This window comes from Neltuma alba, unplaced genomic scaffold (genome assembly GCF_004799145.2).
Source record: "Neltuma alba isolate B1F8T4 unplaced genomic scaffold, ASM479914v2 tig00011245_pilon, whole genome shotgun sequence".
Taxonomy (NCBI): Eukaryota; Viridiplantae; Streptophyta; class Magnoliopsida; order Fabales; family Fabaceae; genus Neltuma; species Neltuma alba.
In genome coordinates this window covers 162,388-186,271 of record NW_021635962.1, presented here as the reverse complement: position 1 = coordinate 186,271, position 23,884 = coordinate 162,388, and the positions used below count along the sequence as shown (strand labels likewise).

At 35.8% G+C, this 23,884-nt stretch overlaps 2 protein-coding genes across 2 annotated transcripts; both read left to right on the top strand.

Moving 5' to 3' along the window:
• The first annotated feature begins 1,458 nt into the window (after positions 1 to 1,458).
• Positions 1,459 to 5,595, top strand: LOC114762910 (GTPase LSG1-2-like). Its single transcript, XM_028952515.1, has 7 exons — positions 1,459 to 1,773; positions 2,199 to 2,300; positions 2,373 to 2,459; positions 2,622 to 2,715; positions 3,371 to 3,427; positions 3,935 to 4,014; positions 4,113 to 5,595. The coding sequence occupies exons 1-7, from the start codon at positions 1,550 to 1,552 to the stop codon at positions 5,248 to 5,250; spliced, it is 1,782 nt and encodes a 593-aa protein (XP_028808348.1). The 5' UTR covers positions 1,459 to 1,549; the 3' UTR covers positions 5,251 to 5,595.
• A 6,989-nt stretch (positions 5,596 to 12,584) lies between these two features.
• Positions 12,585 to 23,884, top strand: LOC114762883 (serine/threonine-protein phosphatase BSL3). The gene is given in 22 exon segments (XM_028952481.1): positions 12,585 to 13,404; positions 15,055 to 15,115; positions 15,219 to 15,297; positions 15,402 to 15,481; positions 15,563 to 15,657; positions 15,773 to 15,872; positions 16,265 to 16,334; positions 16,954 to 17,020; positions 17,023 to 17,054; positions 17,143 to 17,224; positions 17,689 to 17,868; positions 19,165 to 19,432; positions 19,518 to 19,755; positions 19,846 to 20,016; positions 20,376 to 20,614; positions 21,141 to 21,225; positions 21,330 to 21,428; positions 21,524 to 21,723; positions 21,811 to 21,886; positions 22,683 to 22,818; positions 22,905 to 23,044; positions 23,180 to 23,884. Coding segments are annotated over 22 exon segments (3,018 nt in total). The 5' UTR covers positions 12,585 to 12,968; the 3' UTR covers positions 23,264 to 23,884.

Below are 23,884 nucleotides of genomic sequence, written 5' to 3'. Positions count from 1 at the left end.
TTTATTATTATATTGATTTTGTTTAGATGAGGTATGATGTATATTAAATAGGAATAAAGTTGAAAAGTTGATGAATTTTAAATGAGAGATATAATAATTATAAGAAATCTGATGTTAATGTTGTCCTTGTTCATTAATACATGAACTAGGAGTAATAATTGTTTACATGTCCCTCTGTTTTTATTATTCTTTGGAGGCAACCTAGCTCTCTTCGTTTCTCACGGCGCTGTGCGAATGCCATTTCAAGCTAGAGGTGTCAAAATCAATTTAGGTTAGCCAGTTTAATTTACCCATTCAAGGAAGGGGGGCGGGTTTGAGATTTTATTCAAGAGTTCTCTGGTACAATAAAATGAATCATGCTGCATAAGTTAAACAATCAAACCACAAGTTCTGTGGCTTCACTTGTTTAATCCACCATATTCACAAATCATATTACTGGTCCTTAATACAAATATAAAATTTAATTGATTAATTTGGAGAGATTAAAAAAACTCAATAAATTATTTAATTATAATATATATTATGATCTCTTTAAAATATTATGTGTATCACTAGATCATGTACTACTAGTTCAAATTATAAGAGCTAATTGACTAATTTGAAAAGATTAAACAAAGAAGCTAAGGTAATTATTTATAATAAATAGATGTTGTCTTTTGTAAAATATTCTTGTTGATCAAGTGTATTGGCAAGAATTAGCATTGTTAAAAAGACTATCTTGAAAAAAATACATAAATATTAGAGATAAAGTGGATTAAAGTTTTATAGTTAGAACAAAAATAAAAATTAAACGAGATCTTATATTAAAGACCGGAGGTAGTATTATCAATTTATAAGTCAAGTAAATTAATTTGAAAAAATAAATAAATTTAAATACTATCCAATAATGTATTTAGTTTTTTTAGTTTTTTAAAATTAATTAATTAAATTTATATTAAGAATAAAGGTTAGTATAATGTTGTCCACGTTATAGTGTACAAGAGTTAATTTTGTTTACAATCTTCTCTAATAAATATCACTCCCCCATTAACACGAGTTGATCCAGCTGGTAAGAAGTCAGTTCATAACCCATAAGATTATAAATTCAAATCCCACTGCTGATGTTAAGGACCTTATTAATAAGCAATTTGTAAAGACTTTGTTGGTGGGCAATCTGTTTAAACTTTTTGTGTATAAAAAAAAAAATGTGTGTGTATATAAATAAATATATATATATATATATATATATCGTTCCCCCGCTACCCCTCATTCTTGCTTTAATTTTCCCTCTTTTTAAGGTGACATTTTGCGCTTTTTATGGTCTCTTAAAGCCGCGCCCCCGGGACGCCTGGGCAAAAAACCCCACCTGACCAGGGAAAAAACAGATGGATTTTTTTTTTTGAGGTGAAAATATAGATATTGAAAAACGGTGCCCCTCGATCCTCGTCCGGAGAATAGAAGTGTAGAACGGAGAAGAAAAGCTTTCGAGACGACAGGTAGGATTTTAGGGTTTTGGACAATAGTTTCGTGCTGACACTTGTTTGGGGCTTTCCTTCCGATTCTAACTACAATGGGAAAGAATCAGAAGTCGGACCTGGGGAGGGCTCTGGTTAAGCAGCGCAACCAGATGATCCAGCAGAGTAAGGAAAAGGGTCGGTTCTACAAGAATCAGCAAAAGAAGGTTTTAGAATCGGTCACAGAGGTCACCGACATTGATGCCATCATTGAACAAGCAGACGAGGCCGAGCGTCTCTTAGTCGCCAACCACCCCGCCCCTGACCTCCCCATTAGTCTGTGAGTTATTTTCCATCGAATTTGCGGCAAGAAGAGCTTGTAATTTCCTCTTATTCCTTTTTTTTTCCTACTTAGATTGCAATTTTATCTCGATATCTAAGCTGGGTATTTTAACGGTTAAGCTCGAAATTTCCCTGAAAGGTAATGTATTTGCCTTTTTTTTTTTTGGGTGACAATGAATTTACCTTTTCGAGGTTGAGCGGTGCTGCGAAGGCCTTGTTCGGCTTTTGGTTAAAATAAAGAAAAGAAAAATCACGCTGCCTTTGGCATCTCGTATTATTTTTCGATCCTTGCTCCGGAATTTGAAAGCTACAGTGTCTATTCTGTTTAGTGAGCATGTACCACTAAGGGAGACATATCTCCTATTAAATTGTAGTGCTTATACTGAATATTGAATATTAAGCGATTTTATTGCATGGGAGAAGGGATGCAAGCTCTAGCACTAGTGAAATGACTCCTGAAGAGAGGAGAGATCTTCAGAAGAGAGAGGAGGCTCTCCATGCTGGCAGTCTTCGAGTTCCACGCCGGTATTTCTTTTAACCAAATTATTTCTGCAACTCTCCTTTGTCTGTTTGTTCTGACTCTTTGTTCTCCTTTAGGCCGCCATGGAGTGCGAACATGTCCGTGGAGGAGCTTGATGCCAATGAAAGACAAGCTTTCTTGACCTGGCGTCGCAGTCTAGCAAGGTTGAGTTCTTGTGGTTACCTGGTTGATAAATCATCTTAGCTAATTTGAATCGTAATGAATTCATGCTACAGATGACTGATTTATCAGAACTCAGAAGAATAAAATACTAGGACAGTTTTTTATATAGTTTCATTTACGTGTGTTTAATCATTATGTTTCAGACTTGAGGAAAATGAGAAGCTTGTCCTTACACCCTTTGAGAAGAATCTTGATATTTGGAGACAGCTTTGGCGAGTTGTTGAGCGTAGTGATTTGGTAAGTCGATACCCTGCATCTCAATGACTTAGTTATTTGGGATAAGGCTGAAAATTCTTTTCTTTTTTCAATTGAGATTGGAGTGCTCGTTCTGATGAGAAGTAGTTGAAAAATGGTCAATAATGATCTCCAGAAAAAAAAAAACATTCTTAGCCCCAGAGGAAAACTATTCTTGTTATTTATGAGTCTGTGGATAGTCATAGGTTACTTATTAATTTCTCTGAAGCGAATAAGCTATTATTCTATTATGATCTTACTTTATTGCTGGTTCTGTAGCTGTGCTTACTCCTGCCATAGGGAGGATGCACGTTTTGATGTTAGAGGTAGAAAATATTAGCATCCTATAATTGCATTTGCTTTTCGCTTCCAATGTACCTTCTCCATGTAACTTCCATATTGAATGGTTGTTATGTACTGGCAAGTTAAAGGCAAGATCCTCTTTATGAAGTCTCAAGTGTCTGTTCCTTTTTGACATTTACAGTTGATATTAATAGACTTAATAAGATCATTTTAAACTGGTTATTGCCATCTACCCAGATGTTGACTTCTGTCTACCTATGTTTTCAAGACCATGTAATTCTTTTGAAAGCCAATTTATTGTACTATTATTGAGTATGTAAATCTCATGTATATATGTGTCTGTGTTTTTGGCCAGCTTGTGATGGTTGTTGATTCGCGAGATCCGCTTTTTTACCGTTGTCCTGATCTTGAGGTAAGGAGACTATTTTCTTGATTGATGAAGTTTGGATTGTGTACTCAAACTAAGCTGACAAATCTCGAGAATTGAGATCTTCCTCGTCCCTGGCAGATCTATAACAATTGATGTGTTTTAAAATGATACACACGTTAGTTAATGGAGTATAATGATGTTTGGGGTTGCATGATACTTTAACTGGTTTTACTTGATGGAAGTTAATATCTGCACCACCCCTTAAAGCTCATCATCAAATCATGTTTATAAAAGCCACAAATTATTGCTTGTTAATTTTTTTTGTGCTTCTTTGGCCACTACTTGAAAGTCACAGGTGCTACTTAAAAAACCTTCAACTTTACTCAAACTATAAGCGTTATCTTTTACTACTTCAACTCTTACCATTTAGCCTTTTTTTAAGGAAATATCTAACCTTAAATTCCCGTGGCAAATCTCATATCATCATGTTTAAAAGAAATCCATGAGAGCTACTCAATTTATTTTGGCATTAATTCTGCTCTGGCTCAGGCATATGCGAGAGAGGTTGACGAGCATAAACGGACATTGCTGCTGGTTAACAAGGCAGATCTTTTGTCCACTCCTATTAGGTTCTGATCTCCCCTTTGAAGTTAATGTGTGAACTCACTCTTTAGTTTTCTGTCCTGCCTAGGTTCTTATACCTCTTTTTTTTTTCCCCCCCCTGCAGAGAGAAATGGGCAGAGTACTTCCGGGCTCACGATATTCTCTTCATCTTCTGGTCAGCTAAAGCTGCTTCTGCAGCTCTGGAAGGCAAAAAGCTTCATTCATCATCGGATGCTGATAATTTGAAGAAGTGCAGTAACCCAGATACAAAAATATATGGCAGAGACGAACTCCTGGCTCGGTTACAGTCAGAAGCAGAAGAGATTGTGGAGAGGAGGAGAAAATCAAGCTCCTCTGACACAGGGCCTTCTGATATTCAATCTTGTAGTGAAAATGCTTCTGGTAGTTTGTCATCAAGTAATGTAGTTGTGGGATTTGTTGGTTATCCTAATGTGGGTAAAAGTTCAACTATCAATGCTTTGGTAGGCCAAAAACGGACAGGTGTTACCTCCACTCCAGGGAAGACAAAACACTTCCAAACGTTAATAATTTCTGATAGGCTAACCCTTTGTGACTGTCCTGGGTTAGTTTTTCCGTCTTTTTCAAGCTCCAGGCATGAGATGATTGCTTGTGGGGTGCTTCCCATTGATAGGATTAGTGAACACAGGGAGGCTGTCCAGGTTGTGGCCGATAAAGTCCCAAGACATGTCATCGAGGAAGTTTATAAGATCACCCTTCCAAAGCCTAAGCCATATGAACCCCAATCCAGGTCTCCTCTAGCGTCTGAAATTCTGAGAACTTATTGTGCTTCTCGTGGCTATGTTGCTTCTAGTGGGCTACCCGATGAAACTAGAGCTGCCCGTCAGATACTGAAAGATTACATTGATGGAAAGTTGCCTCATTATGAATTGCCTCCTGGAATGTTGAATGAGGAACAAACTGTGGCCAAACCCGGAGGACTTGACTCAGTTAACTTAAACAAGTCAGATTCTTCTCATATTGAAGATTCTTCGGATGTCAACAGCGAAGCTGCACCTAGTCTTGAGCACGTATTGGATGATCTCAGTTCATTTGACATGGCTAATGACATTGCTCCAAAGAAAGCTACTGTCAAGAAGTCTAATGCTTCTCACAAACATCATAAGAAGCCTCAGAGGAAAAAAGATCGTTCATGGAGAGTAGGAAACGATGATGATGAGGATGGGATGCCAGTTGGCAGATTCTTTCAGAAACCAGTAAACACAGGTGCAATGAAAGTCTGATAAAGGTCATATCCGCTGGCAGTAGCCCAACTGCTCATCTATTTTCCCCGGTGATGGGTAGTCAAGGTTGGGGCGTGGGGTGAAGTTAATGGCGTTTGTTTACGAGTCATTGCATATACAGCCACTGAAGCAAGAATATGTTGTATTGGAGCAATAAGTCAGATGGAAATTTAAATAACTGTTAGGGTCGGAATGCATGAGCTTGATAGGAGCATGTTATATCTCTCTTTTTTATTATTTTAAATTTTTGATTTAGTTAATGGTTTGGGTGCATTACAAATGGTCAACTGTCAAGTTGAGGATAAGGTTTCTCTTGGGTATATGGATAGATGACGTTGAAAAATGCTTGAAAGATGTAATGTATTTGAATAATTGGAGAAACTGTTTTATTTAAGTGATTGTATTCAATTACTACCTAATATAATATCTAGTTCTAGTTTGTAGTGATGTTATATTTAAAATCGGACAGGTAGTATTTGATTGCTTACATTTGAAAATTCCAACTGTCAAAATTGCAACAATATAAATTCCGCTTCCATATCATCTTCCTTGAAGTATTTTTGGGTTCCAGGTCATTCGGACTTGACTCTGGCTCCAGAATACTGAAGGTAGAGATCGAAGAAAGGTTCTGAGTCCCAAAACCTTAAAACCCGGGGGGAGGAATATCATTAAACTGCTCATACCTTGGCTGGATTAGTCGGTTGTTTGGACCAAAAAAATCTGGGCCACAAAGAAGCGCAGTATCTAAGTTGCACCGGCTACTAGTAACTCAGAAGATGTTTAGGTAGAAATAAAATTATGGTTTTAAAAATGTTTTTATAACATATGAAGTAAATATGTAGAGGAGTTTATTTGGATTTAAAAAAAAGTACTCTTAAAAAGCATTTTTCACTGATCCAAACACCTGCTTAATTCAAAAAACAAAAAAAAAAAGAAGAAGAAAAGAATATCACTAAACTACTCGCAAGACTCTCTAAATTACGTGGGACGCGCAACGCTTACAAGAAGAAATGGGTGCTGCAGGTTTTTGTGGAATGTGGATCTTTAAAGCTTTTACCGTAAAACAGAACATAGCCACTAGCTTATGTCTTTAATATAAAAGTTAATTTAGTTTTAAATATAAAATCTCACTTTGTTTTGTCTCTCATATTTATTTATTTCTTTTTCAAAGTAATATTTGTAATGATAGTTCTAGCTAATACACATGATTAGCAAAAGTATTTTATAGAAGACAACATCTACTTATTATAAATAAATAACTTAATTTTTTTAGCATATTCAAATTAATCAATAAACTCTTATATTAAAGACCGGAAGCAACTTATCTTTAGGTAAATTCAAGTTCCAGACCTTATTTTGCTTAACCAATTTTTACAATCACCGAGTGTATATGAAGCTTGAAATTGATTCCTTGGACAAACATTTGAGTATACGATAATAAGTGCTATATAAAAGCTAGTTGATTGATTTGAACATATTAAAGAAATTTGTTAAGTTAGTTATTTGTAATAAATAGATATTATCTTTCCTAAAATATCCTTGATAATAATATATATTAGCTAGAACTACTATTTGATAAAATATTTAACATGTACAACTATTATATGGACGATTTTGAAAAAAATAGATATATATGAAAGACAAAGTGAATTGTGTTTTGATATTTATTGCTACATTAAAAGTCAAACTAATTTTTATATTAAAAACTGGATGTAGTAATTCAAACATATATTTCAGGACAAAGAAAATATAAAGTTGAGTGATATAAGCGTTGTATAAAAACATTTTTAAACATGTGAGATATGATAATTAGTAACAAGGTATCAAATTATAATTTGTTTAAAAAGAGGAAAATTAAAGAAGATTGTTTTAAAGGTTGGATTTGATAGAAAATTAAGATAAAAAATAATGCGTCCCAGCTTGTTGGCGGCCATGGAATCCAATCCAAGCCCAAGCGCTTCTATTCTTCTTGGGTCTCACTGCAACGGGGCGTTCAGGTGAGAGTTGTTAGGATTTTTGGGATTCCGTTGAGAGTGATTGCCGGCGAAAAAGCTAGAGATTCTGATGCGCACTTCGTGTATTGTCAGCACTTGGTGTCTTGACACGTCCCCAAGCAAGGTTTTACATGCTCTTGATAGCTTTTTATTGGCTGTTTGGGATCCGTAAGGGTTTTTTAAAACAATTTTTCAATTATAAATTACGAGATTATCAAATTATGAAGAGAGTTTTATTTTGAATTGTGTAAATGATGACTACTTTTGAAATGTGGTGTTGTAACTCTATAATGCACAGGGATAAGATTTATTTTGATTCTATTTATAACTCATATTATTAAACTTTTAGCACATTCACTTTTCATTTATTATCATATAAATTAATATTTTCTTAGAAAACATACACGTTAAATAGGAATAAAGTAAAAAAAAAACTAAATTTTAAAATAAAATTAATAAGATTTAAGTTTTTTCTTACTTACCATAGATTACGTTAAAAATAACTCAAACAGAATTAATACCAAATAATTAAAAGGAATAAAGGGTGAAGAGAAGAGGCGGATTAGAGAAAGCGACAGCAGTTGACGTGGCAGTCGATTGGTGGTTGTGGTGGCATTTGTCAAGAAGAGAATTCCACCTCAATTTCGCTTGGGTTTTATGGGATGAGCATCCCCTTGAGGTAGTACAATGTTCCTTTCCTTCTTCCCGGTCTCCAGAATCCAGATCAAATCTCGCAACATCCTCTTTTAAAGCATTCTCATCAGCAGTAGTTACAGTTATTTCAGGTGGGATGAAGTTGTTTATATTTTATTCATTATGTATATATCTACATATTTTACTACTTTGAGTTTAGATTGCTTCGATGATTTTTTTTTTAATTGTTTTATCACGGGCGCTTAGAAAATTTCGCTGTCTTTTACGGAGATTATGCACAATGTTTTGATGTTCTCCTTAATGATTGATTCATTAGCAGATCACTTGCTTGAATTTAGTTTTAGGTATGAGTTCACCTTCAAGTACCAGCTCCTTTCTCTTCAACTATACTATTCGTTAAATTTAAATATGGGGTTTTTTAGTTAAAAAAACATATTTAGATCAACATCAGTTTCAACAAGTCACCAATAACATTAAAATCATTTTAAATTCTTTGCCATAGATCCACTATCTAGTTCGATTAAAATTTTGGGGGGGGGGGATCATGAGGTAAGAATGAGGTAAGGCATGGATGAATGTCCACGTTCAATCATTGTTGATGTTTTTTTTTTGGGGGGGGGGGGGGGAGAGAGATTGATTGGACATGATTTCTTCGATAACCAATAATCTTAATTTATCATGCTTAGCTTATTATACTACCTGCTGTTGATGTTGTTTGATTTTTATTTTAATTATAAATATAAAACCTCAATCTATTTTATCTCTCATATTTATGTATTTTTTTCTAGGGTAGTTCTTCTAATAATGGTAGTTCTAGTCAATACACTTAATTAGTAAGGATATTTTAGGAAAGATAACACCTAATTATAAAAGTAGTATTATTTTCTCGTCAAAAAACTCGTTATATTATTTAATTATTAGACCTTGTCGCAGCCTGGCCGTTGATAACGCATCACTCAGGCGTCATATATTTGAAGTTAGGTAGAGAACTTATTTAATCCCACTGATTTGATTTGAGTAACCTTAACCAAACCAAATTATGAAATCAACTGGACAAGATCAATTATGACATGTAAAAAAATATTTTGTTTTGTTTATTACTTCAATTTTAATCGATTTGACTTGGTTCAGTTTAATTTTAAGCATTAATAGTTTTTTTTTTGGGTGTTCGTCTTCGATATTTCCTTCCAAAATATACTTGCGAAACAGGATCTACGCAACAGCTTACCTAACTTAATTGTTTGAAAATAAACCTTCTATATTAATCGCCTCATGGTTGGAGGGAAAAATGTTTAATTATCCATAGTGTCGTAAAATTTTTTCACAAATGAATATAATTTTATCATATTTCACAATGTAGTTGATCATTTTAAACATACGCAAATAAAATTACATATTTTAGTCCAAAAAAATTTTAAATAGTGAGAATATTATTAAATTTAATAATATATAGATAAATTATTTTGTCTCTAAAATTTAACGTAATCAATATTAATATGAAATAATACAGATGTAGAAGGTGCCGTGCACTTTTATCTCATTTTTCTAATTTCCACCAGCATAATTTATTTCAAATTCCATGCAAGTGTATAAAGTTATTCTATCTTCTTCATCAATCCTCCAGCCTATAAAAAGATGATAAGCACTTTGGAAAGGACGTTTATGCCCAAAGATCAAAGGAAAATGACATATAAAGAAGCTTGAAAATGTAAAATGTCAATTTGAGAAGTTAAGAAAATGTAATGACAGAGAAGAAAGTCCTTCTTAAATTAAAATTTTAAAATTCAGTAAAATGACAAAAATACCTTTATCTTTTTTTTAAAAAAAAACCCCAGTCCCTCACCGATAGCCAGCGCCCCCCACCGATGCCGGCCATCAGTGTGGTGGCTGCTGGTGAAGCATTTTTGTCACAATGTTTTTTTTTTTTAACATGGGAGAATATGGTTCAAAGCGGCGGGGTGGGATTTATCCCACAACTCCTTGGCCATTTGCGCCAACAAAAAGGAAGATGACCATTGGGGCCATCAAATATTTTTTAACCTTATGATGCAAACAAAAATATAAGTTGACACTAACAGGGATTGGGTCTAGTAAAAGGAGCTAGTCTCCTACAACGTGGTGAGCCAAGGTTCAAATCCCTGCTAGGAGAGGTGCCCACATTTAGTGCCCGACAGTGCCTGCCTCAAATAGGATTGCCTCCGATAGGAAGATACCTATACTTTAGCCAAAAAAAAAAATTGCTTCCAATAGGAGAATACCTATGCTTTGGCAAAAAAATAAAAAAAGTTGAGTTTTTTACTATGACTTCATCCTGTGACAACAATTTACCTGAGGATAACAAATCTTAATTAAAAAATAACAAGTCTAAAGTTGATATTAACAAAGCAACTTTTCCTAATACATAACAAGAAATAGCAAGTACATTAATTAAAAATGACCATGATTTATTTGAAAATGACAAGTCTAAACTTGAGATTAACAATATGTCTTTTCCTGATATATAACAAGAAATAACATCTACATTAATTAAAAATGGCCATAATTTATTTGAAAATGATACGTTTTTATTGGAAAATGATAAGTCTAAACTTGATATTAACAAGACAACTTTTCCTAATACATAATAAGAAATAATATGTACATTCCACATAAATTGTTGACATTTTTCACTAAAGACGTGTCATTTCCTCATAAAGACGTGTCATTTTCAAATAAATTATAGTTATTTTTAATTAATGTACATGTTATTTCTTGTTATGCATCAAGAAAAGACATATTGTTAATCTTAAGTTTAGACTTGTTATTTTCTAGTAAAAACGTATCATTTTCAAATAAATTATAGTTATTTTTTATTAATGTACATGCTACTTTTTGTTATGTATCAGGAAAGTTGTTTTGTTAATATTAAATTTAGACATGTTATTTCTCAATTAAGACTTGTCGTTCTCAGGTAAATTGTTATCATGAGCTGAAATCATAGTAAAAGAGTCAACTTATATTTTTATTTGCATTATAAGATTAAAAAAATCTTTGATGGGCCAATGGTCATTTTCTTTTTCTTTTTTTTTGCCCTTACGACTAAGGAGTTGTGGGATCAAATCTCGCCCCCGCTACTTTAAACCATATTCTCCCATGTTAAAAGAAAAATATATTGTGATAACAAAATTCACCAGCAGCCACCACACTAGTGGCCGGCAGCGGCCAGTTGCCAGCGGTGGTTGCCGATGAGGAGTTGAGGTTTTTTTTTTTTTGTAAAAAAACAAAAGGTATTTTTTTTATTTCACCGAATTTCAAAATTTTAATTGGGAAAAACTTCCTTCTCTATTATTACATTTCTTTGGCTTCCTAAATTGACATTTCACTTTTTCAAACTTCTTTATGTGTCATTTTCCCAAGATCAAACTTATAAATCTTTTATTCACAAGGATCATTAATAGCAAATATTCATTGTTTTCATTTATAAATTGACGTTGTTAGAGTAATGAATGATGTTAGATACATTTTTAGTTGTAAATTAACATTATGTAAATGGTAAATATTCGCAATTTAGTTAATAAATTACGCTACGTGAGTAATAAATTTGAGAATTCTTTTAATAATTAACCCGTGAATTGAGTCTTTTGGTGTAATTCTCCCAATACTTATTTTCTAAGCCACCCACATGACATAGGCTGGTAAACCTTTTGTTCCAAATACCCTTTTTTTCAAAAAAGATTTTGATCAGATTCACCAGTTATTAGTTAACAAATAATAATAATGAATACTCAGATTAATAAGTACTTATGCTGGTCCTAAATATAAAACTATTTTTATATTGTAATTTTACAGTATAAAAATAGTTTTATATTACAGTATAAAAATAGTTTTATATTTAGGACCAGAAGAGTATATAATAAAATTTCACAAATTGCAGGAAACAATCATATTCAAAACCAGAAATTCTGTTAATTAATTATCTAGTGTTAAGATGTAACAACTAAAATCTCATTTAATTCTCACTCCTTACAAACACACCAAAATGCTCAGTTTCCAATGAAATTATTATTATTTTTTTGGTTGCTGAGGCCTTCTGGTCCAATTATATTAAGCATTGTTTTAAATTTTTAATTGTGAAATTGTGAGTTAATATAATACTAGTAGTAGTAGATGCCTAAATTACTTATATTAGATGAAATATTAAAAAAACTGTTTTTTCCGTTAATTCTGCTTTGTTATCGTTCCATTACATTACGATTACAATGACATAATCTGTCAAATATCATGCTTGAAAAAAGCCATTTATTAATTTAACACAGCGCGTGGCCCCACTGTCGTTGTTGCTCCCAGTAACTCGTTGCTTAGCGATCCCTTCGCGGGAAGGTGGCTAAGAGGCAAACCTCCGTATGATCAGGAACCGGTGGACACCGTTAAATACTGAAAGCAATTTCCCGGTTGTTCCGGTCACTGGATCTCCTTTTTCCGCCGCAGTAACTCATCCTACACCATCTGGCGCCGCCCCTCCACTTCTTCTGTGCATTCTGTAACCGGTTGATCTCGGTCAGTCTATTTTAGAAAGAGAATATGCATGTCCCCAAAAATTATTAATTTTCTCAAAGAGAGAGAGAGAGAGAAGAAACAATGCGAGAAAAAGGGAATGAGACCGCCAGCAATTTCTAGACAGAGAAAGTGATTGGATTTTATTTTATTATTATTATTATTGATATTGATTTTTTTTTCCCCTGCTCTGGGTTTGTGAGTGTGAATTTGGTTGTATCCTTTCTGTTTTCTCTCTTCGACCTCTTCTTCTATTCTGTGAGGTTCTGTTCTGTGTGAGAAAGATAGAAGGAGGGAAACCTAGAAAATTTTTCGCCTGACCATTGCTGCTCCTCATGATTAACATATAGTTTTATTTGATGAAGGTGTCGAGGATCTGACCTAGGGTTTTCATATATACTGTGGATATAATTGAAGGCAGGGGACGGTTTGAAGGGTTTGGAATCCGACGTGAATAAAAATGTTGATTCGTAATGCGATATTGCGGGAATTATAGTTTTGATCTTGCGGAATTGCGCGAATCTTCGAGTTTAAGCAATGGATGTCGATTCCTCGATGGTGTCGGAAACCGATCAGGATCCAGTTTTGCAGAATAACAACACAGCTCAGCCTTCTGCGGCAATGGAAAGGGAGCAGCTTGAAGAGCAGCCGGCGTCAGCCGGCGGATCTCCATCGACTACCCAGTCACCGGTGCAGCAGCAGCAGCAGCAGGTGTCTTCTCAGGGGCAGCAGAGTTCTGTTATTGGACCTAGGCTCGCGCCAACTTACTCCGTGGTGAATGCAATAATTGAAAAGAAGGAGGACGGACCAGGGCCTAGGTGTGGCCACACCTTGACGGCCGTCGCAGCTGTTGGAGAGGAAGGTACACCTGGGTACATTGGCCCAAGGCTTATTTTGTTCGGTGGTGCCACTGCACTTGAAGGGAATTCGGCAGCTTCCGGGACTCCTTCTTCGGCAGGAAATGCTGGAATACGTATGTTTTTCTTCTATAAACCATTTTTCATTCTCCGTAACACATATCATTTCTGGTTCCTGGATATATTGTGAAATAGAAGCTGCATATACTTGGTGGCCTCTCATTTAGATTTGGGGATTTTCACTTTGAATGTAGTCTAATAAATTTGTCGCTTGCATCCTTTAGAGCTGAAGTAAATTTAGCTAATATCGTGTGATCTCAATGAGATGCTTCTATTGTTATGTCTATTTATTTGAAATGGGAGAAGGTTTGGGAAACGATGTGAGTGTCTAGGGTTGGGCCCAGCTGTTCGAATGTGAAGACGCCAATTTCATTGCTTAGATAATGGAATAGCAGTTATTCAACAGTTCTGTGGCTTTTAGTTCTATTCTATACTGTGGTCTTTGGTCCTTTTGAACAAACATTTGTTTCCTTCAAAAGTATGATTTAATTTTGCTGATTAGCAGAACCCTGTGACAGTTCATTAGGATGGCTTTGTTGTATTGAATGGAAAGAAATGGGTATGGAAAATATACTATTGAGAATTCCTTTGATTGGATAGCCTATCTGAGGGGTGGGAGATTACAACGACGAGCTTTATCCCACTGTGTGAGAGATTAATATCATTATATTTGCTTGGTAATACTATGAAATAGAATTAAAGTGAATTGGATATTTACTAGATAAATTCAAACATTCTGACTGTTACAAATCTTTCATTTTTTACTGTTGGTAGATAAAATTGGATTTTAATATTTGTCAGTATTCAATGAAGCCTTTCCAATTAATGTTCTTTAACACGAACTATTGACAGTAAATTTCTTTGCAGAAAGGTACTGCCCCAGTAGTAGGGGGCATTAATTCTGATTGCAATGACAATTCAAGTGGCACTATATTGATTGTTTGTATAAAAGCAATCCTATCTTCACATTAAGCAGTCGTGTTTGAACTTCAATGTGCTGTTACTTCAAAGCTGCCAATACATGCTGACTTCTATTGTAATGGGATAAACTTGCTCCCTTCTATATATCTACCTGTTTGTGCGTGTGTAGCTCCCAGCAATCCAAAGCATCCTAATAATTTTTTGGACTGTGTTTTCCATGTTGCGTTAGGTTCTTTGATTACAGTTTATGAGTCCTTATCATGTTGCATCGCTGGTTTCAGTAGAACGAAAGCCAATGAACCCCATTAATTTACTCTAGGATGGTCATACCATCAGTTAATGTTGTGAGCAATATTTGTTCCAAATGACATTGCAAATTAGTGTAACCTGTTGAAGATGACAGTGAGTCCGTTTCCCGCTTTATTTTCTGTGTCATCTTTCAAAAGCTGACGTAATATTTTGCAAGAAGTCCCAGCTAGCCCTGTTGGATGTCGTTTTTATTTAATGTTTCTGATTCGTTTTGGTGTTGGAATCCATGCAACCCCAATATGTTTCAGTAGTTATTCTTGATTTTATAGATATTTGGCATACTCTGCTAATCTGCCTGTAGAGGGTGGTATGAGATGATGATCAACTTTTTTCCTGGTTAAGTAATTAATAGCTGTTGTACTTAAGAGAGACTTTTGTGAAGGACAATGCTTATATAATAGGTTGATGATTTGGATTGATAGAGAAGTCCTACGCTTGAATCATATCATGTTCGTGATTGTTAATTTACTCTGCAGGTCTAGCTGGTGCCACGGCTGATGTCCATTGTTATGACGTCTTAACAAATAAATGGTCCAGGTAAAGTGTAGGACTTGAATAATTTTCTTTCCGGCCTGTTGTATGACTTGAGTATTTGTTTATATTACCTGTCTTCGGTGCTTATAAAGGAGTTCTTACACAGGATAACTCCCTATGGAGAACCTCCAACTCCAAGGGCTGCTCATGTGGCAACTGCTGTGGGAACAATGGTGGTTATTCAGGTAGCATGCAGAAGACGTTATTTAAGTTATCTTAGTTTCTTTCGATCTAGTTTTCTTTTTAATTCCTATCTTACTTCTTAATTGAATTTTCCATTAATAATCAGGGTGGCATCGGTCCTGCTGGCTTGTCAGCAGAAGACCTTCATGTTCTTGACCTCACTCAGCAGCGGCCACGATGGCATAGGTTGGGTTTTGATCTATGTATTATTTTAATTGTGCTTCTATTGGCATTTATCTGATATCTTGGGGTGCTGAACTTTTGTAGGGTTGTTGTTCAAGGTCCTGGACCAGGACCTCGTTATGGACATGTGATGGCTTTGGTGGGGCAGAGATATCTAATGGCTATTGGAGGAAATGATGGTAACAGTCAAATGCAGCTCTTTTTGTGTTGTGTGTTTTAGCTGTTTATTCTCTCGTCTCTTGTTTTTTGTGTAAGTTTAATGGATGTTATATTATTTTTGTGCTTGCTTTCCAGGAAAGAGACCTTTGGCTGATGTATGGGCCTTGGACACAGCTGCCAAGCCTTATGAATGGCGCAAGTTGGAGCCAGAAGGAGAGGGGCCACCGCCATGCATGTATTTTCCTTATCTCCTTTCAACCTAACATTTTGACTCCTTTGTGAACGTGATTTTATTATGAATACAAGAAACCATGTTTATTTTGAAACCTTTGACTTCTTGAATTGATTTTGAAGTATTTTATTTGGGTGATTCCGTTTTCCATATTATTATCTTCCATTCTAGTGAAATTGCATGGTTAGATTAACACACTTTGTTCAGTCATGTTCTGTATTCTAAAAAAGTGACTGACTACCTCCTTTTTGAGTTTACGTGGGTATTACATGCTCAATTTATTTGGTTTTATGGATTTGTTTGTTGTTTAAGCTGGATACTATTTAACACTTTCTAGTTATGTATGATAAGACCATCTAACGATTAGTTATCATGTTGACTTTTATTTTGAATAGGTATGCAACTGCAAGTGCACGCTCTGATGGGCTTCTTTTACTTTGTGGGGGGAGGGATGCCAATAGTGTGGTGAGTTACTCATTTTGAATCAGACATTTTTCTCATTCCCATGTTTTTGTATACCTGGAAATGTTTTCATTAGTTTGTCACTGTCCCCCCACCCCCCCACCCCAATTGAATGGGTTAGCCTGTATAATGGGTTCTTATATTTATCTGTCTCTTGCAGAATTAATTTTCTTTGTTGTATCTTTTACTAGAATGACAAATATATTCTGGCTTGCCCATAAAAAACCCCATTGAATTGCAGGAACTAACATTTATTTTCCATACATGTTAGGATCTATTAATTTTTATTTTAGTGCTTATTTTATATTTTTTAAATAAAGGATCAAAATAAGTAATTCAGTAGTAACTGTTATATTGTTTTGCTGATTGGAGTTGAAATCCAGACTCGACCAAATCACTCAGGCAGTCTAAGACTTCATGCGAAAATTCAATGTTCTTCTGATAGCCGTTTTCAATTTTACATGTGCAGAGTGACTTGTCCCTGTCAAATATTTTTTTGCCTTTATTTTCTGTTTAACATACCTATTTTCATATCAGCAAGCAGTCTCGCACTAAATAGTAGAAATTTATGGTTGCTGTGATTTTTTTTTTTTTTTTTTGGGGGACGCTTCAACTCTTGCAGCCGTTGGCAAGTGCATACGGTCTTGCAAAGCATAGGGATGGCCGATGGGAATGGGCAATTGCCCCTGGTTTTCACCATCTCCGAGATATCAGCATGCAGCTGTAGGGTTCATTTCTTTCATTTTATTCTCTGTTTACTTAGCTGATTATATATTTAAGGATCATAATTCTCTTGTTTCAACGATTTTAGGTATTTGTTAATGCAAGGCTACATGTATCTGGAGGGGCTCTTGGTGGAGGGCGGATGGTAGAAGATTCGTCAAGTGTTGCAGGTAATTGATCGTGGATCCATGGTGTTACTTTTTCAAAATTTCTGGTTGTTGGAAGATGCTTGTGGATTGCAGGCTCTGGTTGCTAATGTTATAATCTAGTATCTATTAGTAATGCCCTTGCTCTCAATCTTCTGCCTCCACTCTCTTGTTTATATTTATTCTCTGTTGAACATTCTGACAGGAAATTTCTTATTAAATGAGATAAAAGAAGAGAAAAACTATTAGCGATAACAAATATTTTGGGTACTTTCATAAATATTGTCTTTTGCTGTGAGGGCGGTATTTTGATGTTTAGTTGATGTTGTAGTCTTTAGTGATTTCTTTCTAACCAAATACCTCTTCTTTTCTTTGCATTTTCTTCCATATTTTTCCCCTTCTCGCTTCTATGTTTGATCTAGTGATGTGCCAATGGATTTTTATATTAATTTTTTAGGGAAAATCATTTATGTTTCTCCTGTTTGTAGTGTTGGATACTGCAGCTGGCGTTTGGTGTGATACAAAATCTGTTGTTACCAGTCCAAGGACAGGACGATACAGTGCGGATGCAGCTGGTGGGGATGCTTCAGTGGAGTTGACCCGGCGTTGTAGGCATGCAGCCGCTGCTGTTGGTGACCTAATTTTTATTTATGGTGGTTTACGTGGTGGTAAGACATAGCTATGAGATTTTGTGGAATTCTCTTGCTGGATTATTATTATTATTATTTGGTCAATGTCATGAGATAGTTTGATTGATTTAGTTCCTGCATTGAAATGACAATTTAGATGTTTACTTTGTGTTGATTACACTTATTGCTTAAAGCTCTTTTCTAGCAACTTTGTTTATATCTCATATTTGATTTTTCTGCTAATTTTGGTTGAATTTGTTTTCGATTTTTGTGTAAGCTTGAAAGAAAAGGGACATTTAAATCTTAGATGTAGTGTGTGCCTTACATTAGTTGGATAGTTACTCTTGTTCAGATGACACGGAATGCTAGTGTCTACAGTCGGAACATGAAAGTCTCTAATCGATGCTACAAGAGTAGGTGGATGGCTACTATCAAGGGATCATTCATTAAGCATAATAGCCATGGCTTTCATGCTGTTGAACACTATGGTTTGACAAATTGTTTCAAATAAAAATCAAGTTTGATTAAACTAACTATGGCACAGCCAATCTGTGTTAAAAATCTGGGAATGCTACTCAGTTAGGTTTAACACCGATTTAATAAGTTATAGTAGGGAATTCCACTAAACTAGTCACTGGGTGGTTTCCTTTACATGCTAAGTCCCACATCGAAAAGTAACATGAAAAATGATAGTACATATGCTTGTGCAATCCTAATTAAGTAGCTTGAGCTATTTTGGTGAAATGAACATGACCAAGAAGAAAGCCCAAACAAAAAGTTAACATGGTACCAGAGTCTAACGGCTGCAACATTGGGGGGACCTTATTAAAAGCAAAAATGACAGACCAAAGGCCTTTCGAGGTTCAAGGTCAAAGAACATGAGCAAATATCTTTTTTTTTTTTTTTCTTTTTTGGGAAAAAAAAAGTAGCCAGCATTGGAATGTTGGAGAATACCTCACATGTAAGAGTGTAATAAGAAAGATGAAGGGTGTACAATGTTGTGGCAATCCTAATCAAGTAGCACAAGCTATTCTGGCTATGTAAGCATGCTCAAGCAGATTCGACAATGCTATTAGCTTGTTTTCATTTTTCCCCTTGTGTTTATCTGAGAGGATCTCTTTTGTCTTTATTCTTTAAATTCACCTTATTGCCTTTATTATTAGTAAATACTTGTCCATCTTTCATGCTGAGATCTTTGGTCATAGGCAGGATTTTGAAAATGAATGCTTTTAGTTAGTTTTCTGGAATATAGTACTTCCCTTGAAATTAAATTTGTTATAAGTATTCTTACTATGCATGAGCTGGGCTGATGACAATGAGTTGTTTATCCTGCAGGAGTTTTGCTGGATGACCTCCTTGTTGCTGAAGATCTTGCTGCTGCTGAAACCACAACTGCTGCTTCACATGCAGCCGCAGCTGCTGCAACTAATTTACAACCAGGGTGCATGCCTGGACGATATGGGTTTGATGATAGATCAAGGCAAACAATGCCTGAAGCGGCTGCTGATGGGGCAGTTGTTCTGGGCAATCCCGTTGCTCCCCCTATAAATGGTGACATGTATACTGATATTAGCACTGAAAATGCCATGTTACAGGGATCAAGGTAAGATACTTGTCATTGAGATTGTATTTTAGCAATTGATTTTTGTTTGTTTGGATTTGTCATGTATTGGAAGAACTTTTAACAGGCGAACTAGCAAAGGTGTTGAATATCTAGTTGAAGCATCAGCTGCTGAAGCTGAAGCTATCAGTGCCACATTGGCTGCTGCTAAGGCACGGCAAGTGAATGGTGAAGTTGATTTGCCTGACAGAGATGGTGGGGCTGAGGCTACTCCAAGTGGGAAGCCTATATCTTCTTTGATTAAGCCTGATTCTGCAGTATCAAATAGTATTACTCCTGGTGGAGTTAGACTGCATCATAGAGCTGTGAGTCACATTTTATTTTCCCAACATGCATGTGAGTTTTTTGTTGAATATTTTAGCACAAATTCTGATATTAGCTAGATTTTTCTTCAGGTGGTTGTTGCTGCTGAGACTGGGGGGGCGTTAGGTGGGATGGTTAGACAGCTTTCCATTGACCAGTTTGAAAATGAAGGCAGGAGGGTCAGTTATGGAACTCCAGAAAATGCAACTGCAGCCAGAAAACTATTAGATAGGCAGATGTCTATTAATAGTGTTCCCAAAAAGGTATGAACTTATGTACATTATTAATTCTATTTTCTTGTCATTGAGGACTGGATTCTACCTGTTATATTACACAATGCTTTTGAAAACTATTGGACTGGGTATTTTCACGACTAGAGCTGTATGCAGACCAGGTTAGCATGTGGATAATATGGGCTTTATCCATGGGCCTGGGAAACTACCCCCTTGATTGATGGGTCTACATTATGTTGGGCTTGGGTCTAAGTCTGACCTTCATTTGCACTTGAACTGGTGTAGCGACACTAGCTTATATTCAGAGCCTCATTCCTGCTATCACCTCTGCCTCTTTGCTTTATCTTTGCTTGTTTTTGTATCTCATGGAGGTTTTCTCGACTTGTCAGGTCATAGCACACCTCTTAAAGCCTCGAGGCTGGAAACCACCAGTTCGCCGGCAATTTTTCTTAGACTGCAATGAAATTGCAGATCTTTGTGATAATGCAGAGCGGATATTTTCAAGTGAACCGAGTGTTTTACAACTTAGGGCACCCATTAAAATATTTGGTGATTTACATGGTCAATTTGGGGATCTTATGCGGCTTTTTGATGAGTATGGTGCACCATCAACTGCTGGTGACATAGCGTAAGTTTCTTTAGTATCACAGATGGTTTCAAACTTGATGCATTCTCGAGCTCTTACTAATTAGTTTATGTTTTGAAATTTACAATAAAAAATTTACATATCATGATCATCTCATGCTCTTCCAAGTATTACTTATATGGCATTTTGTTTTGACAACTAGCAGAAGACAATCTACCTTGGCAATGGTTGTTGTCTTTTCATACTAATCATCCATGAAGGGCCTATAGTTAATATAGAAAATGTCTTATTTGTGGTTTCCGCCCTGAAGGATGTTGCTAGCCAAGGCCATGCAGCAAGCCCCTGCGGGATTTTGTATCTCTTTGATCCTCTAGAAATTTTAATATTTAATGGTCTTTAAGGTTCCTTTTTTTGTTGACATTTTCTTTTAGCCAAAGCATTTTCTCTTGTTAATGGTGCTCTTTGATTGATGATTTTGTGTTACTTAATATTCTTGTTCGAGTATTATAGCAATCGTGATTTAGGTGTTCAATTATCCATGTTGCTAATGTGTATGAATGATTATCAGATATATTGACTATCTATTCCTAGGAGATTATGTTGACCGAGGCCAACACAGCCTGGAAACTATAACCCTTCTGCTTGCCCTGAAGGTATTCTGCCTATTTGGGTTTTCTTTCAGAGCTTTTCTGTGTTTTTTTTTTCCCGGTTGGGTTTGGAAGCCCAAGACTTATGCATACTTGTGTGAACATTGCAGGTTGAGTATCCAAACAATGTGCATTTAATACGTGGGAACCATGAAGCAGCAGATATTAATGCCCTTTTTGGTTTCCGGATTGAGTGCATTGAAAGGATGGTAAGGAATGTTATGTATTATTTCTACTGAACAAGCTTCCAAAGCTTTTTCTTGCTATCATGTTAATCAAGAATCTGGTTCAACTTGTTGATCAGGGTGAGAGAGATGGAATTTGGGCATGGCATCGTATAAACCGGTTGTTTAATTGGCTTCCTCTAGCTGCTCTGATTGAGAAAAAAATTATTTGCATGCACGGGGGTATTGGCCGTTCGATTAATCATGTGGAACAGATTGAGAACATTCAGCGTCCAATTACAATGGAAGCAGGGTCAATTGTGCTCATGGATTTGTTGTGGTTAGTGCATCCGTTTACTATCTGTATTCCTGTGTGCAAATGTTCTCTGTCCTTTCAGAAAAGTGACTGTGAGATGTTTCTCCCTAGGTCTGATCCTACAGAGAATGACAGTGTGGAAGGTCTACGACCCAATGCTAGAGGTCCAGGGTTGGTTACTTTTGGGGTGAGTGTTGATTACCTGTTACTTTGAATCGTGTGAACATTCCATGAAGTAGCCAACGGTTATCTTCCCCACCTTTTGTGCACATGGAAAGCAGCGTAAATCAGGACTATCATTTTCAACGGAATTCATCGTTTTCCACAAGTGCTTTGTTTTATATTTGAGAAATTAATAAATACAATCATGGACCTTTTGTCTTACATTTGTTAGAGATAAAATCGTAGAATTCAAGCCGCTTGTTTATTTTGCTTTGTTTTTAGCAGAGTACCGAATGACTCAGCAATAAATACGTTTGACATGATTAATACCTCTTACCACATTGATACTTCGGTGTATACTAGAATTTGATAAATTTGTTTTCATGTAATAATTTTTCCTTTATACTTCAAGTCAATATTGATTTGCTGCTGCTGCTGGATTTTCAAGTCCTCTTGAAATTTTTATCAATTTTTGAAACTTCTGCAAGTTTCATCTGCAGCTATCACTTAATTGAAAGCTATATATTATGTAGAGTTAAATTTGAAAAGATGATAAATCTGATTTTATGTCATTTATTAGCGATTAAAGCAACTGTAATGCATCTTTCCTCTTATTTTTCCACTTCCCCTTTCCTGATATTATAGTGTTTGAGATAATTGTTTTCTATATTTACTGGTTTGGGAATTTACTTAACTATAAGCATTTGTACTTGGTTGGTTTTGTATATACTCTTTAAATTCTCTGTATATAAACTTGTGCTGCTTTGGGTTCTTTTTCATGTTTGCTATAATGCTCATAGAAGTGAGGTTTGCTATTGCAGCCTGACCGTGTCATGGAATTCTGCAACAACAATGATCTTCAGCTGATTGTCCGTGCACACGAATGTGTCATGGATGGTTTTGAGCGCTTTGCTCAGGGACATCTTATAACACTTTTCTCAGCCACAAACTACTGCGGTATGTTTCTGGCTGCTACCAGCGCACAGCTCTTTCCACATTGGATTATTTGCCCACTAAATTTTAGAACTTCTTTGTTCTAATAGGTACTGCCAATAATGCCGGGGCAATACTAGTTTTGGGTAGAGATCTTGTTGTGGTTCCTAAACTGATTCATCCATTGCCCCCTGCAATTTCTTCCCCGGAAGCATCACCAGAACGTCATATTGAAGATACATGGATGCAGGTACAGGAAGATTTTTCGCATCCTCTTGGAAGCGGAGTATTACAGTATTTCGACTTCACAAAGTTTCACGTTGCTGCTATGTACTCTATTTGTTGTATGGTATTAAGTTCTGGATTTCATTATTTATATGGACAGGAGTTGAATGCTAACAGACCGCCAACACCAACTAGAGGCCGACCTCCAGTGGCAAATGACCGAGGTTCTCTTGCTTGGATATAATGATCGATAAGATTGTCCCTAATACTTATGCATTGCTGGCTTGTGCTATCGCCTGGTTCTCTGGTGTTCTGTATATATCATGATGCCACTATGGGGGCTTGCGAACTTGTACTCTCAATTCCTGCCGAAAGCTCAAACGCTTTCATAATTTTGGTTTTCACCTTTAAATCCGCAGTCCCTGTGAGCAAGATACAAGTTCCAGATGCAGGTTGATAGCTGCAGCTAGGCTTACTTTGACAAGCTAGAAGTTGGAGTCGGGGCTCACCCCCACCCCCTTGTAAATTGAGCCATAGGCAAAGTCAAGGTCACGGTTGTTTCTCATGGTTTGGTAGTTCTGGCTATTTTTGTCATTTATTTTTACATATTTTTTCCCTCGTCCTTAGGCTATTGTTGTTATTAATTTTTTTTTTTTTAATTTTTCCCTTCAAGAGGACAGGAGAGCTTTTTTATGTCATGGTGAGATATACAAATCAAAAATCATGGGGGGTCCATTATTCATGTATCATAAAGGTGCTGCTTTGTGTAATTCTCGTCCTTGCTGTGTACGATTATTGTGTGAATTAACATATTCTGACGGAGGATGTGAATTTTGATCAATAGAATTTTATATTGTATGCTTAA

Excerpts from the sequence above, each read along its gene's own strand:
- LOC114762910 (XM_028952515.1), top strand. The coding sequence starts at position 1,550 with ATGGGAAAGAATCAGAAGTCGGACCTGGGGAGGGCTCTGGTTAAGCAG. Across the intron at positions 2,301-2,372 it reads AGTCTTCGAGTTCCACGCCG|GCCGCCATGGAGTGCGAACA; the intron begins GTATTTCTTTTA and ends GTTCTCCTTTAG. Across the intron at positions 4,015-4,112 it reads CTTTTGTCCACTCCTATTAG|AGAGAAATGGGCAGAGTACT; the intron begins GTTCTGATCTCC and ends CCCCCCCTGCAG.